This window comes from Elaeis guineensis, chromosome 14 (genome assembly GCF_000442705.2).
Source record: "Elaeis guineensis isolate ETL-2024a chromosome 14, EG11, whole genome shotgun sequence".
NCBI lineage: Eukaryota > Viridiplantae > Streptophyta > Magnoliopsida > Arecales > Arecaceae > Elaeis > Elaeis guineensis.
The window spans coordinates 44349868-44368358 of NC_026006.2; the positions used below are offsets into that span (position 1 = coordinate 44349868).

General features: G+C 41.7%; 1 protein-coding gene across 1 annotated transcript in view; it reads right to left on the minus strand.

Moving 5' to 3' along the window:
* Positions 1-211: 211 nt before the first annotated feature.
* Positions 212-18491, minus strand: part of LOC105057886 (cysteine proteinase inhibitor 12) — a 69835-nt gene continuing 51555 nt past the window's right edge. The window contains exons 3-4 of the mRNA XM_019854807.3: positions 623-768; positions 212-456 (exon numbers count right to left, since the gene is read on the minus strand). Of these exons, the coding sequence (XP_019710366.2) occupies positions 310-456; positions 623-768 (293 nt within the window). The 3' untranslated portion in view covers positions 212-309. The remainder of the gene's footprint in view (positions 457-622; positions 769-18491) is intronic.

An 18491-nucleotide genomic window follows, 5' to 3' on the forward strand; every position in this document is an offset into this window, starting at 1 on the left:
TACGTCTCCAACAAAATGGCAGGTCCAAATCAAGGGAAAGCATCGAACCAACGCACCTTTCTTGAGAAGATGACCCACAACAATCTTAATTTCCACAGGAACTAGTATTTAAAACTTAATATATCGAAGATATACCATTAGACAAGCATACAGCATTATATATGCATTCCAAACAGAACAAAAGTATTGAGTTCTATCATAGCTAGGTCACCACACAAGTTTGTGACTACTACATCTGGCAGTGCTAATCCATAGAGCTCTGTGATAGAGTATACAGCCTATACTTAATACGTCAACAGGACATAATTATTAACTACGAGAGTCAGAATGCAGCTGCATCCTATTCAAATGAAAGGTACATTCCAGGTTCCTGTGTACTTCCACCTTGAATTTTTCCTCCTTGCTTCCTCTTTTTAGTTTAAGAAGCAAGTCATACTTAGCAGAATCTTCAATTACCTGAAAATCAAATATTGTTGTATTAAAACCTATATCAGACCATAGAAATCAGGTCTAAAGGCACAAAAAAATTATCTGTAAGCACCAAGAAAACAACTAATATTAAGCAAAACAAAGGAACTTAATATTACGTGAGATAAATGAAACTGAGGCAAGAGATGACCACCTCTGCCCTTGCAAGAAGGATCTCGAGCAATTCATATGGGGCCAGAGAGTTGGACCTCTGCTGGATGGTCTTCACAGCATGGTCTGCTGCTGCTCGGGCCACGGGATCATGTTCGGCCACTGTATGCCATCCAGGTTGATGCTCACCTGGCACACAGCCGGGCATGTTACGACTATGTAGAGCCAGTCTAGCATTGATACAACAAACAAGCTGCCCAAGAAGGCAGAATATGCTATAGTTCTTATGGATGTATTGACTATTACCGGATGTTAGAAATTTATGGTGCAAATCTCGCACATGTTGACTCCTTCTGTTTAGGGGTACAAATAAACCAAATTCAGTAGTAGTGTGTTCTGGCACAAAACTAGAGAGTTTAGGCTTGACAATTTTTATGACCAAGCTTTATTTCCAATAAACTCAATCGAGCCAACCATCTAGCCGAACAACACACCTTGTTTATAGCCTTTTTTATAGTATAAACAATGGCAAACACATATAGTCATTATAAGTTTTTTTTAAAAAAAAAAAAATCAGCAGAATGAATGGTATGTTTTCCATTCCTACTCAACTAAAGAGATTATAAATTTCAATTCTTTTAGGTGGAAGCATAAGCACATATTAACAGTGAGAAAGTTGTAACAAAGTATGCACATTACAAGAATGAAATAGAAGTTAAAGATATTAGTAGGGACCACCTACAGAGAATGACAAAAATTAACTCATATAAAAGATTATTTTATCCTTATAGAAGCGGGATATTTGTCACACATTAATGCCATTTACATAATGATAAAAATAATATTGACAATATTATAATTATTGCTGCTGAAATCGGTCGAGATCGGAAGACGAACACCTGATCCTCGTGCGGGGATACTGGTGTTGGAGCGACCTACAAACCAAGTCCCAAACCGAAGATTGTGGCTCCGGCGAGGATCCTCCGACGCTCAAGTTAGAAAAATAGAGAACAAAAGAGCAGTAACGGATTCTCTGAGAGAGATTTGATTTGACTTACTTAAATCCTCGGGGCTTTGATTGTTTATATAGAAGGACGCTGGACAGCTGGATTGTTAGTTGTGAGATTGCATTATCCCGAGATTGTCGGATCATTGGATATACCAAACTGGGTGAGATAATTCAGTCCTTAATCGCTCTCGCAAAATCAGAAGAGATGGTTATGCCAAATTCTATCTATTAGGGATAGACAGCTGTTGCACACGTTGAAGAGATAAGTCGGCTGGGCAGCTTATATATAGATTAGACCTCAGGATCGCCTTAGCTCAGCATGGAGATGGACTCCTCAGCTCATACGGTGGTCAGTGATCGTATTGATGATCTGAGAACTTGAGATGCCTTATGATATAGCGCTGATTCGAGGCTCTCACAGTAACCACCATAACATTACCCCCTACTCTTGAGTCTGAGAATCAGACGAAAAGAGTACTCCAAAAGTACCTCGGATCTAATGCCATGTGTTTCTGCCTTCACGCCTATCTTCTGCATTTAAAGCGTGTGACGTCAGCCTAACATGATTGACGCGGACGAGCATAACTGATGGGACCAATCAGACGATGGTCTCTTCAGGGTTTTAATTACTTTGCGATGGCTTTTCATTTTCTTCCTCCTTTAAATTTGCACTTTGAAAGCATAAGTAGCCATAGATCTTTTTTGTGTTGATTATTCATCACGATTCTTTGGAGCAAGATAGATTCACAGCACATGAAGAGACTTGAGCAAATTCTGGCTTGTAGGAGGTAGATCATGGTTTCGGTTGTTGAAACAGGACCTACGGTCGGGGAAGAACATGTCGCTCCTATTGTTGAACCCACTGTCCTATCATTGGAAGCCGTGATGCAGGATTCTTCAGAGAAAGTTCTGATCGACAGGGCACAGACGAAGATGGCATCGAAAATGAGCGCTGAAGGACACTTCGAAAAGATCCGACTGAGGTAGTGCGGATGGAGATGGCGGTCGACAACTCAGAGAAGGATCTGGCAACGACGATGGAGACTGGAGGATCTCTAGAGATGGTGACTCTTGCTGGACACTTTCATGCATCTACTTCTCATATGGGACCCTCAAATTCGACACCTCATGTTCCATCCACAGAAGAGAGCCTCCAATTTGTGGTAGAGTATTTGATAAACCTCCTACTGCCAGTCGAGAGATTGCTCCTTAGCGAACAAAGGGGGGAGAAGCGATCTGCCAACACTTTAAGATCCCTAATGCATGTGGGTCAATGTCTGGCGAGCCTTGTCAGTTTCAATCTTGATATTCTAGTGATGGAGGAGGAGATCGACTTGCTGAAGTAGAGGTTAGAGCATCTGGAGAAGGATAACGCTGAGCTGGCCAAGGAGCTCAGCTTTATAGAGGAAGCTCTTCAGGAGGCCGAGGAGTCGATTCTTCATCAGGATGAAAAACTATGACAGGCCAAAAGATAGATTGAGACCCTTGAACAATAAAAACTTAGAGCCGACAGGAGGGTTGAAGATCTCGAAGGGTGGATTAGAATCCTTGAGAGAGAGGTCTGAGGCTGAGAGAGATTGTCATCGGACCCGTGATGATCCGGAGCATCTAAGGAGGATACTTAAAATGAGAAAAGATTCTCCTTGTCTTGAAACTCGCTCTCGAAGGAGCTCCAGTGGTGGTCCGTCCAAGAGGGCCAGAATTTTCGAAGGGACGAGCCATGGAAGAAGAGCTCCTTGGGGAGATAGATACTCTGCTATCAAGGGAGTTCAGATCTCCCCAGAGCTGCTCTTGAGAGTCCAGGAGATCGGATCGAAGGTGGAGCATCTGAAGAAAAGGTTGGAAGGGAGAAAAGTAAATTATAAGCTTCTCTAGGACAAATTTATAGATCAGGGGATTTTACTCAAACGCATTGAAAGCAAGAGAAAGTAGCTGGAGAAGGAAGGAACTAAGATCATAGCCCAAGCTTGCAAGGTGGCATTCTTTATAGGCTTCAAAAAGTGCAAGTCCATTGCCCAGATGTACCTTCCTCTTAACTTCATCAAGCATCTTCAAATCGATTGTCTGGATGAAGATTTACAGATGGTATCATCGGATAATTGATCAAGATTTATAATGTCATCCCATTTTTCGAATGAGGTGGACAAGATCGACACAGTCGTCTAGACCGAAAGCATCGTTAGCACCGAGGAATACCATTTCGTAGGCGACCGCCCCGACAATCAATCCTCCTGAGGAATGATTTATGCCCTCTACTTTTTTATTTTCTATGATCCGAAGCTCCTGGTCTTGTAATAGAATTTTCACAGGAATAGATGTATTGCTCTTATTTTAATGAATACGGATCATGTTTTTAAATATGAGAATTAAAATTTTTAACATATGCTCGACCCTTGGTTGTAACTACAAAATTTGATTAAAGTAATAGCCTGGGCGAATACTTAGCCTGTGTTATGCTTCAAGCAAGGCTCGAGCTGAGAGCTAGCTCTGGTTGTGGTTAGAATTGCAAATATAGTAGATATTATAATTCTCATTCTGATTTGGGGTGAATTCCATACCTATCGTACAGATTTTGAAAAGATCAAAATTCAAATTGCATCTGTGTGGGAGGAATTGACGCATGTCTGCACACATTTCTTCGAAAGTGGCATCAAGAGTGATTCACCTTCCATTCACATTAACTACCATATCGACGGCAACAATCATATCCATTCACAGTCTCCATGTGTCGCACTTATGCTAGTCTTCTACCGATGCATGTCTCCTACAATTAATGTAACAATGGGAGGTGGCTTTTGAAGGTCTCATTCAAGTCTGAGGTTATTTAAAATCCTCAAACACAACAAGATGCAGACCTCGCCAAGTTTTGATTATCTTCTCCTTCTGCTGTGAGTTCTTCTATTCTTCACCCTTTCACGATTTTCCTGCATGAGAGAGAGAGAGATGGTTACCATAGAGTCTGACTTTGCTCTGCTAGGCTTCAGATCAGAGTTGATAGAACGGGATATAATAGTGCTACATGAGCAATATCAAATACCTCCCGTATTCTAACTTGAAGTTTCAAGACCAGACAATCGAGTTTGCCATCCACCTTCAGGGCATATGGGCTTTCATGAGGAGTGCTTTCGAGATGGGCTAAGGCTTCCTCTCCACCCCTTTTCTGTGGCACTCCTCTAGAATTTTGAAATATCATCGTGTACGATTGTGCTGAATGCATGGCAACATATTTGCGGCTTCATCGCTTGCGTGCTGGCCGAGATTATGCCAAATATTATATTCTTTCATTTTCTTTTTAGCCTCAAGCGACATCCAAATTCACGCAGATAGTGGTACGTGACTCCATAGAAGAAGGACAGCTTCTGCCTAATATTTCTGGGTATACCTTCTGTCATGCACGGTTGGAAACTAAGATTTTCCTTCATCTTGCAGACGTCAGGCGAAAACTAAAATTTTATGACCTAGGGTGAATCTCGAGATGCTGCACTGAAGGAACCTTCGACGAACAAGGACCTGGAGCAGGAGATGGTAGCTCTGTGAAGCTTTAGGATTTTAGAGTTGAAAGAGCTGCTGTCAGCTCAGATGCTGTTTAATATCTATATCAGCCAAGTCGCTCCTCAAGGTATGCGAGTCAGTTGTCTTGACCTTAAATCTTCTAGCTCTATTCATCTTACAATTTGATCATTATGATCGCAGAGCTGGATGCTGGGAAGAGCTCGAGCTCACCAAAAGAGGAGAAAAATTCTATGGAAAAGAGGTGCCCAACCTGCCACCGGGGGAAGCCTTCAGACCAGAGTCGAAGATCTCGCACAACTGACTTTGAAGGCCGGGGAGTCCGAACCTTCTCATCCAAAAGGTCATGAGATTATGTAGGTGGAAAGTAGCTTGCCTACCACCTCAACTACTGCAAGCTACTGGGTGGGCCGTGCAGACCAAGGTTTGGAGGATGTGATTCTGAGCTTACCTACTTCTCGCAGCTCATCGATCCGATGAACTTCACCCACTGTCGAATCTTCCTCGGATGAGGCACCAGCCAAGGTTGCCAGCATGTTTGGAACTGTGCTAGCTAGGCTGAAGCTTGAGGCCTCAGTGCTGAAGGATCCATATTGGTGAGTGGCTACATTCCGGACTGCTCCTTCCTGCCAATGCAAATGAGCTACTGGGCATTCCTTGGAGGGAGATGAGGAGAGGAGCCATGGATTGCCTCATCCGAATATGTTGGAGCTTTTCCATTTAGCACTTACTGTATGCTTATTCATTACTTATGAATTTTTTTTACTTACCAACTCACCAATTACTTGAATGGGTACATCGAAAGCTCCCATGAGCTAGCCAAAGAGGTGAAGAAGTCTGGGCTCAAAGTTGAGATGCTCAAAAGAGCAAAAGAGAGGGCCGAGAAGAAGGTTTGAGAAGTCTCCATGAAAGCCAATGCCATTGAGAGGGGAGCTGAAGATGCTGAGGCAGCATTGAGGAAGGCTATTAAGGAAAATTCATGGTTGCCAGGCAAGGCAATGGAGTTCGAGGTTCAAGCGAAGAGGAATGCAACCGCTAATGAGGAGAACTCTCGCCTGCAAAAAGAAATAAAAAAATTGAAGGCCCAACTGGGGGTGGAGGAGAAGTGAATAGCTGAGGCTATTACTAAGGCTGTGGACTTTTCGAACCTCAAAAGAATATGAGGAAGAAAGAGCTGAGTATTCCGTTGATGCCTATGATGCAGGGAGGCAGTCTATCCGAACTCGAGTGACTACCAAATATTTGGATCTGGACTTGAATTTTTTGGATGAAATCTGAGATCTTACCATGACGGATGTCTCAGCGGCCAGTACCTCAGCTCTAGGTGCCGCTCTGTAATTTTTGTATTTCTCTTTTTTATGTTTTAGGATTATTGTAAGAAAATTTTGAAAAAAATAAAATGAGTAGAATCCTTTGTCATACTTCTGCTATGTGAAGTTATTTATGCCGATCTGAGGTAATTTAATTGAGTGGTAATCTCATTCTACTCCCTTAAATATGGATGATTATAAAAAATGATAGTCAGTGACTCACCTGATAAGACCATGCCTGGGAGATGGCACGGGGTCTATGAAGATGCGCCATGTGGCCATATTTTATTTTGTGAAGCATCGTAAGAATTTATTCCCACTACAGAGAAGACACGTCATTAACTGCTTGGCCATTAACTCCTAGGAAGCATTGATTGATGATTGATATGGCTGCTAGCGCTTATACATAGAAAATCAGAGAGCAAAAGAATCTCTACCCCTCCTATGGTAAGAAATTCCCTTCTCTGCCTGCTGCCATGTCGTTGCCTTCGGATCTACCACCCTTAAAGTTAATTAAGAATAGGGTGAGAGAGTGGAATACCATTACAAGGGATGCCCGCCGGAGGTACTTAGCTCGCGAAAGGGAGAGAGCTAAGCGGGCCACTGCATCCACTTCTCATGGGGCTCCCTCTCCTTTGCCTCCTGTGACCAGGCTCCCCCCTCAGCTTGAGCACATCTCGCCTGCAACTCGAGAGCGCTGCATTGCAAAGTTTTGAGATTTTGTAGTGTTCCAAAGAGAGATGCTCGACGTTGCCGCTGCCACCTTCATCCATGGCTTCGATGATTGTAAGGTCCGTCTGCTGAGGATAATGCCATATTTAGAACTCACGGCATATAGGCTAGCGGTACCGATGAAGAGGTGGAGATCTCGATGGATGAAGATTGAATCAGCTCATTTGGACGGTGAGGAGGTGAAGTCCTCGATGGATGAAGATCGAATCAGCTCACCTGGCCGATCCAATGCTCCTCAATTACAGTGGGACATCCCTTCTCATCTCCTCCTCTCATTTTTTTTCTCCTTCTTCTGCTATCCTCCTCTTCTTCCTCCTCCCTTCCTTATTTTCTTCTCTTGTTTGCAAGATGATGCTTGGAGCAACCATCTTCTAAAGTGTTTGAAACACCAGCTTTTTCTTTGTAAAGTGCCTGGAGCACCGATTTTTTCTTTGTAAAGGCTTTAATGAATAAAAAGAAAAGCTTTGTTTTGGAAGTCATTGATTCATTTCTAGCTTTAAATTTGTATTTATGGATTTTATGAATTTTATTCAGCTCGTAGAGAACAGCATAAATAGGCACTCAGATCAGCGTAAGAAAATGCTCAGTGCTCAGCTTAGCATGAGTTAGGTTCTAGGTTGCTTAGCTTTAGCATAGATATACTTAGGACAACTTCGATTGAAGTGAACATATTTAGAGCAGTTTAGAATAACTTGAATATAATCCGGTCGTTCATGAATCTGAGGCATCATAATAATTATCTTAACACTACCCCCTACTTGTGAGTCTGAGATAATACCTCAGGCGGAAGGAGTACTGTTGAGGTAATGCCTCTGGCCTTATGCTATCTGTCTTTTCATTCTTCTTTTGAAGAGGCTGTCTATGCCAACGGCGAGCTTGTGCCTATGGCATCTAGGGCTCTTCAGTGGTATTCTGAGGGTCTGATTAGTTATCTCTCCGGAGGTTCTTTCAAGGGTCTCCCTCCACTTCTTGTGTGACTCGAGCTCTGCAGGGGTCTGGTAAGTTAGTCCCGCCTCGAAGTCGTCGAGGTCTTCTCGAGGATCTGATAAGTTAGCTCTCACGAGTAGCGTTGTGTGCCTACGGCGATCTTATGCTTACGGCATCTAGCACTTCTCGTCTTTGCATGAGATACAGTGTGTGCTAGCGGCGAGCTTGTACCTACGACATCTTGCACTCTCGACGGCATTCTGATGGTCTGATTAGTTATCCCTCTGGAGGTTCCCTAAGGATCTCTCTCTGTTTCTCATGCAACTTGGGCTCTGCAGGAGTCTGGTAAGTTAGCCCCACCTCAGAATTATCGAGGTCTTCTTAAGAGTCTAATAAGTTAGCCCTTCGGAGATTCCCTAAGGGTCTTCCTCTACTTCTCATGCGACTCGGGCTCTGCAGGGGTCTGGTAAGTTAGCCTTGCCTTGGAGTCATCGAGGTCTTCTCGAGGGTCTGGTAAGTTAGCCCTTCGGAGGTTTCCTAAGGGTCACCCTCCGCTTTTTGTGCGACTCGAGCTCTATTGGGGTCTGGTAAGTTAACTCCGCCTCGGAGTCATCAAGATTTTTTTAAGGGTCTGATAAGTTAGCTTTCATGTTAGTTGATCATAGTTATAATTCGGGGTCTTTAGGTAGGAGGAGGCAACTCTTGGAGAACTCGAATATCCATCGCAAATTGATGGCCCTGTAAATTTTATTTTCATGGAAGTAGTTACATCATTGGTAATATATGCAGAGGTTCGCTGAGTTCCATGGTCTTGATATTGGAGTCCCATCGAGCTGCTTTAGCTTATAAGTTTTTGGACGTGCCACTTCATCAACTTGGTAAGAACCTTCAGTTGGGCAATAGCCCTCCTTCTAGCGCCTGCTCGGTAAGCCATGAGACTTCAGTTTGCCGCAGCACCAGATCACCGGATCAAAGTTGATCATTAAAAGAAAAGATCCATATTTTCCTGCAAAAGATTAATTAGTCGGCATTTAGTTACCTCATCTAGATATAAGTCAATTTTCACCATCCAGCTCAGATTCTCCTTTCTCAGTGGGACATCTAAAATGTCCTCAATTGGTTGGAAATTTCATCGTCAAATAGTAACTTGAGACGTTAGCTTTCAAAGTTCTCAGGCTAGGACGATCGAGGATGGCATTGTAAGCCAAGAAACTTTTCTGATCCAGACAACCCCCCAGTAATTATGTGAATTTCTCCTCAGATGGGTCGCTCTTCTTCCACCATTTGCCCTCCGACTTGCTGCTGTTTCTGCCACGCTGATGCTTGTTGTAGCTGAGGCAAAGAGAGAGACCGCACCCTTGCCTAACAAGCCTCTCGATCTCATCGTGAAGCTGGTGGCAGTCTTCAGTATCATGACCATGGTCACAATGGTAAAAGCAGTATTTATTCGGGTCTCAGTGGTGTTCCGGCTTTATTCTCATCAACCGAGGCTCACGTAACTCAGATCCCACTTGTAACAATACCTCTCTCTAAAGAACAGTCAGGGGCATATAATTATCATACAGTCGAGGAGGTGATGGTTGCCAAACTTTATTTGGAGGACTCCAAGATCGATGATTTCGACCCCCATTATTCCACCTCGATGTTGGGAATAGTGTCCCAAAGTCAATCGTCAGCCTGTTGACGGTTGTGCTCCTTTTTGTATTAGTACATGAATTATAAATAAATAAAAGTTATTTTGGTATTTTTTCATCACAAATATTTTATCTTCTAATGAACTCCTGTGTTGTGGTGAAGTCCTTAGGACTATTTAGACTCGACAAAGGAGGATTTATCGCTTAGTCCTTAAACATGTTCGCGACCAAATGATACGTTGTTACCAAGGATGACAACGTTTATCGAGCATAGGTCATTGTGTGCCATATGGGTTGATTGTCCTCATAACCAAAGAGTGTGGAGACACTGGTATGGCATACAGGTGAGATGTAATGGTACATCTGCACTGAACGTGACCAACTCCAGAGCTATTTTTGCTGTCAAGATTTGCTCCGATGGGATATGGGTATAAATATCCCTCCGACCTGAGACCGCCATAGTGACTTGCAAGTAACTCACTGCACTTAGGCACTGGACTACCTGAATTTCTAATTCAGTGATGGAAGGTTGCTGGGTGTAGTCAAGTACTTGACTTGTCGGTGCGTGTGTCAAGATGGGATTGACCACTCCAGTTTAGGAGCTGTGTACAGTCGTGTTTCAATTTAGCAAAACCTTGGTCAGGGTAGTCCTAGTGAGGAGTCACAGGACTAATTGAGTTGAGCACGATTCGGATGATATCATCAGGGTTGACAGTTTAACCCTGAGTCGTCCTAAACACAGGGGTCAAAAGGGATGAATTATACGGTAACCATATTCACGTAGGTTCTGAATGTTGCGATTGTGATTATTCGACCTATCCAGTCGTCGGGTACCATTGCTAGATGGTCACTTCGATTAGTACAGAAATTGGTTCCTGTGCTACCGGCTTAGGTTCGAACCTGTGGGGTCACACACATTAGAGGTGCCTTTCTGATCTGATGGCTGATTATGAGTCTTATCTATCTGAGACTCTATGATTGAGAATTAGGATTCTCTAATCATGAGTTCCACACATTTTGGGTACCGGGGTCAAAATTTTGAATTTCAAATTTTGAATTTGAAATTTGAACTCTTTGATCAGGGTTTCATATCGATGGTCTCTGATGCCTGATTGCCCATCGGATTTGGATTCAATATTTATGAGAGGTTTAATTAGTGATTTAATTACTAATTAACTCAATTTGATTGAGTAATTATTTTTGGATCAAGTCCAATTGAATTGGATTCAGTTTGGATTGACCCGATTAGGTTAAATGTTGACCTAATCGCTAAGGTGGTTTAGTCCCTGATTTGATCAGGGGTTAGGTTTAGTTAATTCCTAATTTGATTAGAATTTTATTGAGCCTAATTAAGCCTAATTATGTTGGGTTTAATCTGGTCTAATTGTGCTTAACCTATTTTAAACTAGGTTGGCTCAATTTGAATCAAACCACCTTGTTTTAAATTCCCTACGACACCCAACTTCCTTGCACCCATTTGAATTCACGAGAAGAAACTTCTCGTGAAATTTTTCTCACACAAAACCCTTCCCCATGCTCTCATTTGTGCGCCATATGGATGGATAAAATAATTAGTTAGCCATTCAAATTCAAAGCATGTTTGAATTTGAATGGATAACTTATCACTTGCCCTTTCATCCTTATCCATTTTGTGCGCCACATTACTTACACGAGAAAAGGTTTCTCGTGAAACATTTTCCACGCACAAAGAGCCACGTCCCTTCTCTTCTCATGCCCAAAAGGATAGGGATACGTTGATTTTCGTTTGAATTCAAATTTGATTTAAATTCAAATGTGTAACCTCTTGTCTTTATCCTCTCACACGGATAAGACACGTTCGACGTTATTTTAAAAAGAAGAGAAAGGTGGGACGTGCGTAGAAAATTTAGGAGAGAAACTTTGAGGCATGAGGAAGGCTTCTGTGCAAGGTGAAGGTCCAAAACCTTCCGAGAGAAAAAGAAAGAAAAGAGAGAAAATTGGGCGTAGGGTTTTTGGTGTGTACCCTAGGGTTTCTACCTAGGGTTCGGGAAGTGGGATTGGTGTGCCACGAGTGTCGTGAGTCCACCAAATTTTAGGGAGAGATCCATCAGCCTCTCAAGCAACTGTGCAGATGATCCAGAGCATCCAAGAAGTCGGCACACATCGATCGAAGGAGTTCGATCAACATCTGCCATCAAAAGGGTGAAATCACGAACTAGCATTCGTGAGGAGCTGATCAGACGGGAGCTTCGTGTGGACGATCCGCAGAGGCCAGATATTTGTGTGGCTATGACGTGATGATCAGAGCCCCCCGACGGTGATCAGATTACGGTGATCGACTATCCGCAAAAGGTGATGTGTTCTGAACACAGTACTGTAAAACGTTTACTGATTCAAATTTGAATTTCAAATTTAAATGCATGCTGTTGTATCATATTTAGATCCTAGTGTAGGGTTAATTAGTATTAATTAATGAGATTAATTAATAATTTCACTGTAAAATAGTAATTTTGAAAAAGTTTTAAAATTACCATTTTGCCCCTGCACTAAATTTTTGCTTCAAATGGTATCAGAGCATGGTTCTAGAATATGATATACATATGCATGCGTAGATTAAGGTGTAATCTGTAAGTTTAAATTTGAAATTCAAAATTTAAAATTCAAAATTCAAAAAGATTTGAAATTTGAAATTTAAAATTTGTTAGAAGTTTCAAATTTGAAATTCAAAATTTGAAATTTGAAATTTGAAATTTGAAATTCAAAATTTGAAATTTGAAATTCAAAATTCAAAATTTAAAATTTGAAATTTGGTTGAAATCTCAAATTTGAAATTTGAAATTCAAAATTTGAAATTTGAAATTCAAAATTCAAAATTTAAAATTCAAAGATTGAAAATTTGAAATTTGAAATTTGGTTGAAATCTCAAATTTGAAATTTAAAATTTAAAATTTGAAATTTGAAATTCAAAATTTAAATTTTGAAATTGGTATATTTAGATATACTTGATCCAAGTAGCAAGTAATCTAATTGGGTTGGTTGCCATGGCCGTCCGGTCATAGAAGAAAAGTAGGGTTTAAAGGCCCTCTCTTCCCATTCGATGGGGTCTCCTATGGCGGTAGGGGTGCCGATGCAATTATATCCCATGCCGATGAAGCAGCGAAAGGACTTAATTAAGAAATTTATCATGAATGTGTTAGATTAGATCTAAAAGAAAATTTATGATTTATTTTGAGTTATTTTCTGTTATGAAATGAGCAATAGAATTGCTGTTTATGAAATGTGCTGACCCGTTTGTGAAATGAGTTAACACATTTGGTGAACAGAAAATAAAATCATTCAAATTTGAAAATTATTTTCAAAATGCCAAACCCTGACCCATCAGCCCAAGTACTTAATTAAAAGAATTAAGTGTTGTCTAGTAGGTCTAGAATTGTGAATTAAGACCTAAGACAATTGCATAAACTTGTGGGTCAATGGGTTAGATGAATTAGGTCCATAATTGGGTTAGACCTAAGGTTAGTTTAAAAAATGGACTAAATGGAGTAATTGGTCAAATCTAATCAAAAGTTGAATTAGATTAGGTCAAGGATACTCTAGACTCAACTTCAATAGTTGTAGTTGAATGGGTCCATGTCTTTAACTAGACCAAGATGGACTTAATTCATGGCTACGCGGTGGAGCCCTATTTACTAAGTTGATCAAAATTAAAACTAATGAACCGGTTGGTGTCTAAGGTAAGTTCGGTAGTTTTGACCAGTGATTCTTAAGCGGGAGCTACTCGCATTGATTCGATCATTGACGAGTTAATGGCAAATCCCCACCACTGATCTCACTTACCTGGCCAATCTGGTAAGTTAGATTTTGATTAGATCACTTGGTGATTAGAGCTCACCCATGTCATTAGGTAAATCAGTGTGACTGATTTAGGTGCTCCTAATGCCAGCTTTAATTAAATCTTTTTTTAATCTGACTTGGTGAAGTCAGTGGGAGGATTGAAATTGGCTGGATGATTTCTTCTCTACTATTCTTTAATAAAATCCTCAAAATTATTAGGTCCCTAAAATGATTAAGTTATAATGATAACTAAGTCATAGCCTCCCATTAAGTGAGTGATAATGAGTCCATTAGTTCAATGATCATTGGAGGCCCAAAGGCCTGGTGCTCATTGGCTAATGAAATTATTATTCGTAATATGATAATTTGATTGAGTCTTTCTGATGGTGGTTAGGTTGGCCGGCCAAAGTCGGGCCTGATCATTTATTGGTCTGATTCACTAAATTAAGTCATGTTAATGGTTGGACCTAACCAGATCTTTTCAGTCGAGGCCAAAGCCTACTGATTAGGTTCTGGGGCAAAATTAATTACTAGAAGTTGTTTAGAGAAACAATTGGTTAAGAACCTACCCATAGATGCACATGGGTTGACCAACCAAAGTTGGGCTCGTGTGTAGTCTGTGTGGATTCTAGTACCCATTAAGGAATTAAAGTAATTCCTCGAATTGGAGGATGAGGCTACCAGTTCGTAAAAATATTGGAAAAAATTTTAGACTAAAATTCAAGTCTTTAGTATTAATTTATGTACTAATAGAGGTCTCATTTTTCTTTAAGCAGCTATGGCCACTACCCTGTCGCTCCGGTCATTATTAGATAATGACAAGCTCATGGGATCCAATTTCGATAGCTGGTATCGAAAATTAAAAATCGTCCTTGAGCATGAGCGGATCCTATGTAGTAACGGATCCAGCACATGAGGAGCCAACTCCGAACGCTAGTAAGGCGATCCGAGATACTTACTTGAAGTGGCTCAATGACTGCACCACCATTCGATGTATTATGCTGGCAGCAATGAATGACGAGTTCAGTCGAAGGTTTGAGAACACCCAGCCACAAGAGATGCTTCAAATGTTGAACGACTCCTTTGGCACGCCTGACGACGTTGAAAGGCACAAAACTAGTTGTGCCATTTTTAATGCTCGGATGAGGGATGGGGCCTCAGTCACTGATCATGTACTGTATATGATCGAGATGATTGAGCGCCTAAGCAAATTGGACTTTCCTGTGCATGAGCAGCTCGGTAAGGATGCGGTCCTTAATTCCTTGCCCAAGTCCTTCCTCCCATTCCTTACTCATTTTTGAATGACAAAGCCTGCAGTAAACTACCACGGATTGTTGGGGTTGCTGCAGAACTTTGAGAAGGATCACCAACTCCATAAGGAGTCGGTGAATGTAGTGGAAAAGTCTTCTTCTCGTCGTCAACCCTTTGGGAAGGGGAAGAAGAACAAGAAGAAGAAAAATAAGAAGGTGCAATCTCATGCTGGGACAGTAGCACGGGGTCAGACCAAGAAGCGCAAGCACGACCAGAGCCAGGCGGAGTGCTTCTTTTGCAAGAAGCACGGGCATTGGAAGAGGAACTGTCCTCAATACATTGCCTCCCTGGACCCGAACAGGCCAAAGAAGAAGCAAGGTAATTATATGATAACTCCTTGCAACTTTTCGATTTGTGATACTACTGCCTGGGTATTGGATACTGGAAGCCCTTATCATATTTGTAATTCGATGCAGGGTCTGCAGGTCAGTAGGAGATTTGATGAAGGCGAGAGGTTCCTGAATGTTGGAGATGGAAGCAAAGTTCCAGTTCTAGCTTTAGGAATCATGAGTCTTGTAATCAATTCTCGTAATGTAATTCTGAGTGAATGTCACTATTGTCCAAGTTTTTTATTAAATATTATTTCTGTAGGCCTTTTGGCCATGTACGGTTATGATTTTTTAATAAAAAAAAATATTTACAATATCATTTTGAATGGTGTTACAATATTTGTTGGATAATTAAATAATGGAATTTACTTACTATCACAGTCTGTTAATGTGGTTCAAAAATTCGGTAAACGCTCTAGAATAGATAATGTGTCAGAAGTCTACCTTTGGCACTGTAGGCTAGGTCATATCAATAAGAACAGGATAAACAGGTTGGCTCAAGAAGGAATTCTTGAAGTTAGTGATTGTGAATCACTTCCAACCTGTGAGTCCTGTCTTCTTAGGAAGATGACCAAGTCACCTTTTACTGGAAAAGGTGAGCGAGCCAGTGAACTCTTAGGTCTGGTACATTCTGATGTATGTGGACCCATGAGCTCAAGTGTAAGAGGTGGATTTTTCTACTTCATAACCTTCACGGACGACCTATCTAGGTATGGGTATGTCTATTTAATGAAGCATAAGTCGGAATCATTTGAAATGTTCAAACTATTCCAAAATGAGGTAGAAAAATAAACTGGAAAGTGTATTAAAACTCTTCGATCTGATCGAGGAGGTGAATACCTTTCCAATGAGTTTCTGACGTATCTAGGGGAGAATGAGATTCTCTCTCAGTGGACTCCTCCTGGAACACCACAGCATAATGGTGTGTCTGAAAGGAGGAATTGGACCCTGTTAGACATGGTTCGATCCATGATGGGATTTGCTGGTCTGCCGATCTCCCTCTGGGGATATGCGCTCGAATCGACTTGTTACCTTCTAAATAGAGTTTCGAGTAAGTCTGTAGCCAAAACGCCATATGAGATATGGATAGGACGTAAGCCAGTACTCTCGCAGCTTAGGGTTTGGGGGTGTCCGACTTATGTTAAATATTTAATTATAGACAAGCTTGGACCTAGGTCTGACAAGTATAATTTTATAGGGTACCCAAAAGAGATCAAAGGGTATTATTTCTACCTTGCTGATGAGCAAAAGGTGTTTGTCAGCCTTAAGGCAATCTTTTTAGAAAAGGAGTTCCTTAGTGAAGGAACTGTTGCCTCTAAAGTCGAACTTGACGAAGTTCGACAGGTGAAAAAACCGACACATATTACTGAACCTGAACCGGATTTGATTAGATCAGATCCGAAGCCCATTGATTATGCACCCTTAAGGCGGTCTGGTAGAGTACCACATCAACCGGACAGATACTATGATTTCTTGGTCCGGGATGGTGATCCTGTCGAACTTGATGAAAACGATGAGGATCCGATCACCTACATGGATGCAATGCAGAGACCTGACTCTGAGAAATGGCTAGAGGCCATGAAATCCGAAATGGAGTCCATGAAGGTCAACGATGTGTGGACATTGGTTGACCCACCCGAAGGAGTAAAACCCATAGGGTGTAAGTGGGTCTTCAAAAGGAAGAGGGGTGCAGATGGAAAGGTGGAGACCTATAAAGCCCGTCTGGTTGCCAAGGGATATCGTCAACGTTATGGTATAGACTATGACGAGACGTTTTCTCCTGTGGCAATGCTCAAATCCATTCGGATTATGCTTGCGATAGCTGCCCATCTGGACTATGAAATCTGGTATATGGATGTGAAGACAGCTTTCCTAAACGGAGAGCTGGACGAAGAGGTGTATATGATACAACCTGAAGGGTTCACATCCACAGATGAGTCTAAGGTGTGCAAGCTACAGAAGTCCATTTATGGACTTAAGCAGGCATCTCGGAGTTGGAACATACGTTTTGATAGGACGATCAAAACGTATGGCTTCGTTAAGAACGGAGAAGAGCCCTGCATTTATAAGTGGGCTAATGGTCCAGTAGTAGTATTTCTTGTATTGTATGTGGATGACATTTTCTTAATCGGGAATGATGTCCCTGCATTACAGGGAATAAAGATTTGGCTATCGTCACAGTTCTCCATGAAGGATCTGGGAGAAGCCTCCTACATCCTAGGGATGAGGATCTATAGGGATAGATCCAAAAAGTTGCTTGGCTTATCCCAGTCCACGTACATTGATACTATGCTGAAAAGGTTCAGTATGAAAAATTTTAAGAAAGGCTATCTACCGATAGGCCATGAAATTTCTCTCTCGAAGAGGGATTGTCCGACAATACCTCAAGAGAGAGAGCGTATGGGTAGGATTCCATATGCTTCGATAGTGGGATCTATCATGTACGCCATGATATGTACACGACCAGATGTGGCATACTCACTAGGGGTAGTGAGTAGATACCAATCTGATCCAGGAGAGAATCACTGGAAGGTTGTTAAAACCATCCTGAAGTATTTAAGAAATACTAAGGACCAGTGGCTTATATATGGTGAATCGGATTTGAGACTTATAGGGTTTACAGACTCTAGTTTTCAGTCTGATCGCGATGATAGCAAGAGTGTGTCAGGATTTATTTTTACCCTTAATGGTGGGGTTGTCTGCTGGAAGAGTTCCAAGCAGCACACTGTGGCTGATTCAGTATGCGAGGCGGAGTATATTGCTGCATCAGATGCTGCCAAAGAAGCGGTGTGGCTGAGGAAATTCATCACCGAGCTCGGAGTAGCACCCTCCCTTGTTGGTCCAGTTCTGCTCTACTGTGACAGCTCTGGAGCCATTGCTCAAGCGAAAGAACCAAAGGCACACCAGCGGACGAAGCATATTCTGCGTCGTTACCATCTCATCCGGGAGATCGTGGATCGAGGTGACGTCGACCTTCAGAAGATCGACGGGAAGGAGAACCTGGCCGACCCATTCACTAAAGCCATTACGGTGAAGGAGTTCAACGACTACAAGTCAAAGATGGGTATTAGATACTGCACCGATAGGCTTTAGGCCAAGTGGAAGATTGTTGGGAATAGTGTCCCAAAGCCAATCGTCAGCCTGTTGACGGTTGTGCTCCTTTTTGTATTAGTACATGAATTATAAATAAATAAAAATTATTTTGATATTTTTTCATCACAAATATTTCATCTTCTAATGAACTCCTGTGTTGTGGTGAAGTCCTTAGGACTATTTAGACTCGACAAAGGAGGATTTGTCGCTTAGTCCTTAAACATGTTCGCGACCAAATGATACG